Source organism: Carya illinoinensis, chromosome 11 (assembly GCF_018687715.1).
Source record: "Carya illinoinensis cultivar Pawnee chromosome 11, C.illinoinensisPawnee_v1, whole genome shotgun sequence".
Classification (NCBI taxonomy): Eukaryota; Viridiplantae; Streptophyta; class Magnoliopsida; order Fagales; family Juglandaceae; genus Carya; species Carya illinoinensis.
Genome location: NC_056762.1, coordinates 14,414,042 through 14,424,998, shown reverse-complemented (window position 1 = coordinate 14,424,998; position 10,957 = coordinate 14,414,042). Strand labels below are relative to the sequence as shown.

Here is a 10,957-nt window from a genome sequence, read left to right as displayed (position 1 = left end):
ATATCCTTGAATCAAAGTGCTTTTGTGCCTAATAGACTCATTTCAGACAATGTACTAGTTGCCTATGAAGCCCTACACTCAATGAACTCAAGGATGACAAGCAAAAGAGGATGTTTGGCCTTAAAAATAGACATGAGCAAGGCTTATGACAGGGTAGAATGTTGTTTTGTCAAATCAGTCATGACAAAGATGGAATTTCCCCTTCACTGGATCAAGCTCATCCAATCCTGTCTTAACTCAGTATCCTACTCAATCTTGTTAATAGGGAACCACAAAGGAAATTTAGGCCTTCAAGGGGCCTTAGACAAGGTGATCCCATGTCCCCATACATATTCATCATGTGTGCTAAAGCCCTCACTGCATTATTGAATCAAGCAGAACAATCTGGCCTGATAACACCTGCACCAATAGGAAGAGGCCTCATCTTAGTTAATCATCTTTTCTTCACGGATGATAGCATTCTCTTCTATCAAGCAACCCCTCTGGAGCACCTTAATGTGCTTAAGATCCTAAAAATATATGAGAAGGCATCAGGCCAGGTACTAAACAAAGAAAAGTCTATCATTTTCTTTAGCAAAAATACCAAACAAGATGATAAGCACCAAATATTGAAGCTGGCAGGGGTCAATTCATGCAGCAAATTTGAAAGATATCTGGGGTTACCGGCACTTGTGGTCAGAAGAAAAGTTGTAGAATTCCATGGCCTTATTGACAGAACATGGGCCCGTGTGACCAATTGGAAATCAAAGTACCTCTCTGCAGTAGGCAAAGAAGTTCTCCTCAAAGCAGTGCTGCAGGCCATACCTACCTATTCCATGGGGATTATTTTGCTTCCAATTTCCATAACAAGAAGGCTGAATCAACTACTCAAAAATTCAATGGGTCAAGTGGAAACAAATTAGCCATAGCAAAGATAATGGAGGACTTGGTTTTAGAGATTTCAGGAGTTTCAACTTAGCTTTACTTTCAAAACAAGGGTGGAGAATCCTATAGAATCCAACATCTCTAGTTGCAAGGATCCTCAAACATTAGTATTTCGGTAAGGCTGAATTGTTAGATGAACAATTGGGTTTAAGGCCATCTTTTTCTTGGAGAGGCATCCATGCAGGTTTGGAGATACTAAAAAAAGGTCTCTTATGGAGGGTGGGTAATGGCAATCATGTGAACATATGGAATGATGGCTGGGTTCCCTCCCTCCTCGTCTACCAGGTAATCTCACCTCGACCAGCTGAATGTTGGTATGAACATGTCAGTGATCTCATTTATGCAAACCTCAAAATTTGGAAGGACCCACTCCTACAGGTGCTATTCTTAGCAAGGGAGATTGAAGCTATCAAAGTCATACTAATAAGCATAGGAGGGAGAGAAGACAGAATGGTATGACCATTTACTACTAATGGACAATACTCAGCGAAAAGTGGATACCATTTCCATCGACAATTGGAGGATGACTTGGAAGGAGAACTTTCAAGCAGAGCTCGGGATAAGCAAATGTGGAAGAGCATTTGGAAGATGAGAATTCCCCCAAATGTCAAGTTGTTCATATGGAGAGCTTGTAGTGAGGCACTCCCAACCCTGGCAAACCTAAAAAGAAGAAAGATTGTTGATGATAGCTCATGCTTCATTTGCAAACAAGCCCCTGAGACTTCGGGTCATGCCTTGTGGAGTTATACTGCTACACAGTATATTTAGAATCAGAGCAATAAGAAGGTTAAAAAATTGTCGTGCCAAAGTGATCTCTTATTTGATATATGGTCAATACTAGTAGAGTCCTTAGATACTATTGAGTTGGAAAAGAGTGCCATCACCTTGAAGGGAACCTGGACCAGGAGGAATGAAGCCCTTCATGGTAAAGTTTTCATGCACCCCACAAGAGTATTCTAGTGGGAAACAGATGAGTTTTCAGCTTGCAAAGATTCTCTCACAATATCAAGAGGAGACCATGAAATGGCCCCAACAATCATCCATAAATGGACAAAGCCAGAGAAGAACTGGTTCAAACTCAACTGGGATGCGGTAGTCAATAAAAGGGAGGGGCGAATTGGAATAGGAGTGATTGTCAGAGACTTCCAAGGACAAATCATAGGTACTCTCCGTGCTCAAAGGCCTCTCAAAGGATGCCCCTCGGATGTTGAAGCTTGTGGACTACTCATGGCTGCAGTGTTTTGCAAAGAGCTAGGCCTGCAACAGGTCTATCTAGAGGGTGACTCTAAGCATGTAGTGGACTTGTTGCTAAACCAAGGTCTGGATTGGAGCTTGGGGGGCTCCCTAATCGAAGATGCAAGACAAGTGCTAAATTCAAGCATCAAGTGGACAACTTCTCACATCTATCGAGAAGCAAATAAGGCAGCCCACCAACTAGCAAAAGCTGCCTTTGAGAAAGCTGAAGACGTCTATGACATTGAAACTCCTTGTATTAAGTCTATTATGATTTCAGATTTGATGTAATCCCTTTTCTCTATGCTCCATAGAGTTGAAGTTTGTTAATGGTACCCTAATTAATGAGATCAGTTTTTCAAAAAAAACAAAAAAACTACAACTATAATAAATCTGAAAACCCAACACCTCTAGCATCCTAAGACAAAACATGTAGCACCCCCTCAGAATAGAACCGATGGCACCAACATACATACCAAGAATCATTTCAAGAGTCATCTAAGATTTAAAACAAGTTTGTTTGCTAAAACCCGGCCCCTTCATTTCAAAATATAATAATGTACGACACAAAAACAGCTCCCATATATATATGGCTAAGGCAAAATAAGGAATATGTATGAGAAATCACAACATGAAGAGATAAGGAACAAAATTCTAGAACAAAATCTTGCTACATGATTCGGTTAGCCTCAAAACAACATCCTAATCAAATGGAGTTCAAGTTAGGGTTTTTACCTTAAACTCTTAACTCCTTTCAAGAGGCAAGATAGAAGGCCAACTAGTGGTATGGTTTTTTGGATAAAGAGCAACGATGTCACTATTTTAAATCCCCAAAACCAAACATCAATAGGTGAAATAATTAGTGAAACTCAAAACCCATATGGAAATCATGCTAGGAAGTGAAATGAAAGTTTATTACCTTCAAGATTTTACCCTTTGGAAGATGAAAATGAAATCTTGGATTCAAATTTGGGAACAACCAAAAATGGGTAAGGAGGAATGAGCATTGCACGACTTGGGAGAAAGGAAACTATTTCCTCTCTTTCTTGTGGGTCGCACGACTTGGAGATGAGAAAGGAAAATCTTGGTCTTTTGAGCTTGAAGATGAGAAGAAGAAGAAGAAGAGGAATAGAGGGAAGGCGTCGGCTAGGCTTGGAGGAGAAGAAAACTTTTTCTTCTTTGCTTAAGGATACCGACAGTTTCAAAAGGGTAAAGGGACTTAAGTTGCTCTTTAGTCAAATCTTACTTCATAAGCTAAGGGGTATGAATGGTGGAGATCTACCCACCTCAAGATATTTTTCCTGCCTACCAATCCAATGGTGAAGGAAGCTTGGGACATGTCTTGAATAATTAAAAATTAGAGGGTTTAAGAGAAAAATATTGTAAGGTCTTAAAATCATGCCCTTTAATTTATTTTAATACACATAAAAATAAAAGCACACCCATCTTAAATTAAAAATAAAATAAATAAAATGATTAGGAATATTTATCTAAAATTTTTAACTTAAAGAATTCATAAAATGATGTAAGGACCTTCATAGTAGGACTCGGGTATTACACGACTTGATTCCACTTCTGGATTAAAATTTTGTGGATTCACCATTTCCACTTCTTTCCAGCAAAATTGAGGCTACCGCTCCTCATGTGGTAACGCTCTTCAAAAATAAACATTACCACTAGAATTTGCATCCATCACGTGAGTACGATGGTGCTCAAATTTTTCCAACTTCCTTAACTGAGCTTCCATCATGTGAGTACGATGTCATTCCCTTTTCTCTCTTAACTATGCCATTGAAGACACTAACATTCGTGGGGCCTTCCTATGTTGCGCCATTCCCTGTTTCAAGGGTTTGGTAGGTGCATAAAGGATTACTAGGCTTAAACTACAATCGTCAAACAGACAAGATTCAATCCAGCAAGACAGTCACATACATATAAATCAAACAATTCGTACATTCATCAAAATTTTATAGATTCTAAGATACAAACAAGTGAGGGTTTCTATTTCTCATAGAATCCTGAAAGTTTGGGTTATTCCAGAGAACTTTCACTAGTGGTATCTTTTGATTTCTTAGCTCTTGCTCTTTGTGATCTGCAATTTGAACAGGTTGTTCCTCATAAGACAAATTAGGTTGCAATTGAAAACTGCCAGTATCCATTACCACTGGCTGCTTGCCTCCAAAGCACTTCTTCAAAGTCGACATTCGCGGGGCCTTCCTAGGTTGCACCATTCCCTGTTTCAAGGGTTTGGTAGGTGCATAAAGGATTACTAGGCTTAAACTACAATCGTCAAACAGAAAAGATCCAATCCAGCAAGACAGTCATATACATATAAATCAAACAATTCGTACTTTCATCAAAAGCTTACAGATTCTAAGATACAAACAAGTGAGGGTTTATATTCCTCATAGAATCCTGAAAGTTTGGGTTATTCCAGAGAACTTTCACTAGTGGTATCTTCTGATTTCTTATCTCTTGCTCTTTGTGATCCACAATTTGAATAGGTTGTTCCTCATAAGACAAATTAGGTTGCAATTGAAAACTACCAGTATCCATTACCACTGGTTGCTTGTCTCCAAAGCACTTCTTCGAAGTCAACACATGAAACACATTATGAATTCCTTTCATTGCTACTGGCAAATCCAACTGATAAGCTACTAGACCTACTCTTTCCACAATCTCAAAGGGTCCTAAGTATTGGGGAATTTCCCTTTCTTGCCGAAACGTATAACTCCTTTCATTGGTGATACTTTAATATATACCCAATCTCCTACAAAAAAAAACTCCAATTTTCTTCGTCAATTGTTGATGTAACTCTTCTATAAGTTTTGTGTCGCTTTCATTCTTTCTTGAATTAGAGCCCCTTGCTTCTGAACCTCGTGCAAATATTATGGTTAGAGCACTTTTCATTCTCCCACTTCATTCCAATACAACGGGAATCTACATTTTCTTCTATACAAGGCTTCGTATAGGGTCATCTGTATTTTGTCTTGGAAGCTATTATTATAAGCAAACTCTATTAACGGTAAGGGACTTTCCCAATCACCACCGAGCTCCAAAACTCATGCTCGCAATATATTTTCCAAGGTCTGAATCGTATGCTCAGTTTTTTTTATCTATTGTTGTTTGACATTTTCGCCCCTAAATTTAGTGAGTTTATGTTATTAATTGGACTGCTTGATTGATAATCACATGGTAGACCTAGTCTTAGGCAGTGCCATTTCTTTAACCAAATCAACAGTTTGTTACTTTGGAGAACGTGAAAGGTAATTATGAACACTACTCATGAAGCTATATTTTATTTTTACGAACTTCTTTTACTCCTGTGGAATTGTATTGTTGAAAGATTGATATGGAAGTTGTGGGTGGTGACGTTAGGTGTTGGAGGTATGGGCCCTAGAAATTTTTGAGGAAGTTATATGGCTATTGTGAATTATTTATTGGCTATATTGGAATATGTGGAAATTGTAGAATTGTTGTGGCAGTATGGATAAAATTATGTGCCTGTCCGAGGAAAAACATGGATTGTTTTGGGTGGTACTTTTGAGTTGGTGCTAACTTTTGGGATGGTTTATATGAATGTTTTGTGTGAAGAGGTGTGTGGGGTTGGTTGTGTAGGCGTTCCATGTGTTGTGACATTATTCGGGGTTGAAATAAGTGGCTGTATAGGTTACGCTATTACTGATGTTGGGCTGTTATAAACTTAGCTATTGATTGGCTTATCTAGTTTTACCTCTTAAGGATTGTAAACTTTGGTTAGTTAAGTTTGTTTACTAGCTTCATATAGTTATTAACGTGTGCATATTTATTATAATATGGATTATTGAGACACGGCTAGAGTACAGTTTCAAAATTTAGAGAATACACTGCAAGAGTTAGGTAAGAGAGGTTCCTATGCTAGATTTGCATAAAAAAAAAAATGAACTGAGGTTGGTTTGTAAAAATGTGCATATTATGTTCTTTTTAAGAAAATGTGAAAAAGAACTCAGTATGTGTTTTGTATTCACTCATGAAATCTGTATGAAAGAGAAAAATGCTTCTTAACATGAATGGTATCGACATGAACAATATTTGATATGTTTCTGAAATGCACAAAAGAGTGAATATGAAATCTGAGAATTCTTGTACATGTTATATGAAAATGTTTTATATTTGTTTTTGATCATATGAAAATTATATGAATATGTTCAGCACTTTGTTTGATATGATATGAATCTGAAAAACATTTGGCATGACTTTCTGATTTTATTCTGATTCTGATTCTGGTTTTGATATGATGATACTAGTTCACTTGATATTGTTGGTACCAACATGATATGATATAATATGAGTGCACTCACTTTGGAAGCAAAGTGGTCTCTTATGTGTTCTTTCCTATTTGCACACTCGGGGCTTCGAGAATGAATAAGGGAAAGTTTCACAATATGATACTACCTGGTTTGGCCACCGAGGATAGCACAACCCTACCAAGGGGTTAAATATGATACGTGATATAATACAATATGATATGGTGATATGAAATGATATGATACGATGAAGATGTTCAGTCATGTTATGCCAAAGTGTCTTTGAATATGAGCAATTTGTGAAATATCACTTTAATGTTTTGATAGCATGTTTTTGGGTTATGTACTCTGAAAAATGAGATGTTTTATTTTTGCAACCTGAACTATTTGAAAAGGCACATGTTTACACACTAGTATAAGTGCTTTGCTTACTGAGTTGTTGATAACTTACCCTTTATCTTTACAATATTTTTCAGATGATATTGATGGTCCAGCTGGGGGTTAGGCATAGAAATTGGATATTAAGAGCATTATATAATAAATTCATAGCAGTTAAATTTAAAGTATAAAGTCTATCGTCTTCACGATCAAACTCTTCTTCTTCCTTTTTGACCTTTACTCCATCAACCACTTTTGTTGGAATATAAGGTCTATTTCCAATACATTTTCAGATTTCTCTACCTTGAGCTTGAAGAAATATTCTCATTCTAACTTTCCAGAATGAGTAATTATCTCCACAAAAGAGTGGAGGCCGACTGCTAGATTGACCTTCACCAAATGAAGCTGCAATGTTAGCCATAAGATCTTAACTCAAAAGATAGTTAATCTTATACTAGAGCTCTTAGCTCTGATACCAATTGTTGCCCAGATGACTAACACAAGAGGGGGGGTGAATTGAGTTGTATTAAAAAAAATAACAATTATAAATCAAATATATAATATAAAATATAAACAAAATATGAAATAACAATAAATATAAAGAGTAAGGGTAAGAGAGAAGCAAACTCAGTATGTTAACGAGGTTCGGCCCCACTGCCTACGTCCTCGCCTCAAGCTACCCCTTAAGGATTCCCAAATTCACTATTCAACCTCCTTCAGGTAGAGATAGAAACCTATTACACCTTTAACAACACTGCTACAAAACATCCGTGTAGAACACCCTCTACACTTGCAATCACCTTACACGTGGTGATTCAACTATTCCCCATGTAGAATACTTTCTACACACACAAGGATTATACACACCCTTTTTTTGATACAAAAGCTGATAGTGGGTAGGTTATCAGAAAACACTCCTCAATGAGTGAAATAAGAACAATACAGCGTAAACTATATCTCTCAAAATGAACAAGAATTAAGGTTCAATGCTTAGAGAAGAAAGAATGAAAGCTTTGAATGAATGTTGTATGCTCTTGGTGTTGTGAATGTGAAGCTCTCAAATGATCTATTTATAGGCATATGAGACTTCATATTCAAATTTAAAAAGATTCACATGTCAAAGACAACATCATTCACTTTTTCAAAAAATTCAAATAAAAAGTTCTTTTTCAATTGTCAAAGACAACATCATTCACTTTTTCAAAGAATTCAAATAAAAGGTTCTTCGTTTTCAATTGTCAAAGACAACATCATTCACTTTTCCAAAAAAATCAAACCTAATCTTTTACTTTTGGCATATGACAAAATGAGCGCACTTTCCTTTTCAAAAAATTCAAACCTAATCTTTTACTTTTTGCATATGACAAAATGAGCACACTTTACTTTTCAAATATTTCAAACAAAATCATCTACCTTTTGTATAAGTCTAAAAAAGCATCAATCACTTTTGAAAATATTCAAATAAAACATGCACATGTGAAAGATGACAATCAATCATCTTTAATATTTTCAAAGTTCAACCCTTTAATCAAGGCATGCACATGCAAAAGATGACAATCAATCATCTTTCAAAATTTTCAAATTTAATTTTCAAAAAAAATTCATGCACGTGGAAAATGTATTTTAATGCTTTATGATAAAATATTAATTTTGAGCATTAATCCTAATTTCAAATTTTAAGAGATTTACAACATTACTCTATGACTTTAATGTGAACTTGTTTCCTTCTTGCTCATGCTTGGTTCTTTGATGTGCTTGATTCCATTGTGTGAACAACTTGAGCTTGAAACTCCTTTATTCTTTGAATTCATTTGTTATCATCAAAATTCATGTATAGATTTATAATCACATAAAACTTGAAACCTTGGGTTCAACACTAGGGTTAGGCGTGTGCATGCTTACCATTTGGCAAGTGGCGCACGAATGTGTGTGTGTGTGTGTGTGTGTGTGTGTGTGTGTGTGCCCATAGCTGATCCTCTCTCTTTCTCTCTTCTTACAAAGATTCTTCTAGAAGCTTGGGGAGTGCATGTGCCCCTTCCCATGCAACCGTTTCTCTTCCTCATCATTTCTTTCTTTTAGAAAATCTCCAACCTTAGTGCATGTGTGACACATGGCAAAGTGATGGTTGGTTTCCCTTGGAAAGGTGTGATGCCCATGGCCAAATCCCTGAGGTCTCTTGGAGACTAGTGCTTGAGGCCATTGGTATCCCTCGTGCGCCCCTTCCCCTTCTTCTTGGTTAGTTGTGTATAAAGGTTCAAGTACCTAAGGGTACCATTCTTAATAGGAAGGTTTAATTTGAGTATTTGGAGTTCTTGATGTCATTTTGATCTATTGAGACTTATTAAACTATCTATCTGTTATGTTAAGACCTATTGGAAGACTGTGGAGACATGGATTTATGTTAATTAATTTCTCTTTGATGACTTTATGGAGGAATTTATTTATTAAGTTGAAAAATATGAATTTATGTTTGTTTCGAAATCTCTGGAGATTTTATTTGTATTGGGAGACCTGATTATAGGTGACAGGTAGTAATTATCCAACCCTCCCAAGTCTTTTATGGAGTGTTGTTAACATATATATATATATATATATATGAATGTTTTTTGGAGATTAGTTTCATGATTGAAGCTTTTGATGAAAGATTATCTCAGAAGAGGAAAAGTAGTTTCTGGTTTAAGCAAGTTTGAGTCTTTTGTGGTTTAATCTTACTCTAAAGGTTTTGATATTTTTATTTGATGCACCTAAGCCTTTTATCTACATGTTAGGATTTTAGCTTGAAGATTTTTTCTAACTCCCTAGTCCCAGAGGTCCGAAGAGTTAGCTCTTATTACTTAATATCAATTCCAATATCACAACTATAAAATCCATAAAAACTCCATAAAATATTAATTCATTTGCTCAACCCAAATATCCACAATCCTTAATAGGGACAAGAAAGAAATTCTCAATAAAATAAATTAAAAACTCCCCAAAGACTCAAAAATATCCTTAACTCAACATATAAAAATAATCTAAAATAATCAATTTACTAACTATGACTCTCAAATAAGTACTTGTAGAGGGTAAAATAGTAAAATACTCATTTTCCACATGAATTTAACTTTGACTCTCAAACAAGTACTAAATACCAAATGGTCATTTTTTCATATGTAGAGGGTAAAATAGTAATTTTACTCTAAGTTAACATTTTTCATGTTTCTAATTGTTAGTGATAAAGTTTCTAACTTTTAGAATCCCTACTTAAGCTTTCTCATGTTTCATGCTTAATTATCGTAATGCGACGATCATTATAAGTTAGCTTCTAACTTACTGTCAGATTATTGTGTATGTATGTAAGGGAACTATCGGTTATGTATTTATGTCATCATATATGTCATGTCATGCCATGTCACTACATGTTTATCTATTACACATTATACTCTGTCATGACATTTATTTGTTACACATATTATATTCTGTTATGAAATAGTTATCTATTATATGTTATGCCATGTCACGTAATGCTATCTGGCACATGTTATGCTAAGTCACATAGTGTTATATGTTACATGTTTGGCCAAGTCAATTAAAGTTGTCTCTTTCATGTCATGCCATATTACGTACTATTTGTCTGTATCATGTTATGCCAACTCATTCATCTCATGTACATGTCATGTCACTACAACAAATATAGTTTTTAGTGATGGATTGAAGATAGTGACAATCTCCAAACTGTCACTAAAAGTCTTTTTCGGTGACTGTTTGTAGGAACTGTCACTAAATGTTGGGGAAGAAATTTTTGACGTTTGAACGTTTTAGTTAATTTGTTCGTATGTCACCTTAACATTCGAACGTTATGTATATTTACATGCGAACGTAAAAATTTTTTGCCCCAACGTTCAAACGTTATATGTAATTATGTGCGAACGTAACAATTATTAGCACCAAAGTTTGAATGTATAGTTGTAAAGTTTGAACGTTATATGTTAATTTGTAAAAATTCATCATAATATATATTTGTTTAATATTAAGGTTGCATAATATTAAAGAAAATTGAGAGTATAAATTAAGCTACAATACATACATTAAATAATATTGTCAATTACATATGTCGAAAATAGAAAACAAAATATAATTAATTTTTACAAATGACA

The 10,957-nt window shown here is 35.4% G+C and overlaps 1 protein-coding gene across 1 annotated transcript; it reads left to right on the top strand.

Moving 5' to 3' along the window:
- Window positions 1–338: 338 nt before the first annotated feature.
- Window positions 339–902, top strand: LOC122282236. Its single transcript, XM_043094188.1, has one exon. The coding sequence runs from the start codon at window positions 339–341 to the stop codon at window positions 900–902; it is 564 nt and encodes a 187-aa protein (XP_042950122.1).
- Window positions 903–10,957: the final 10,055 nt, after the last annotated feature.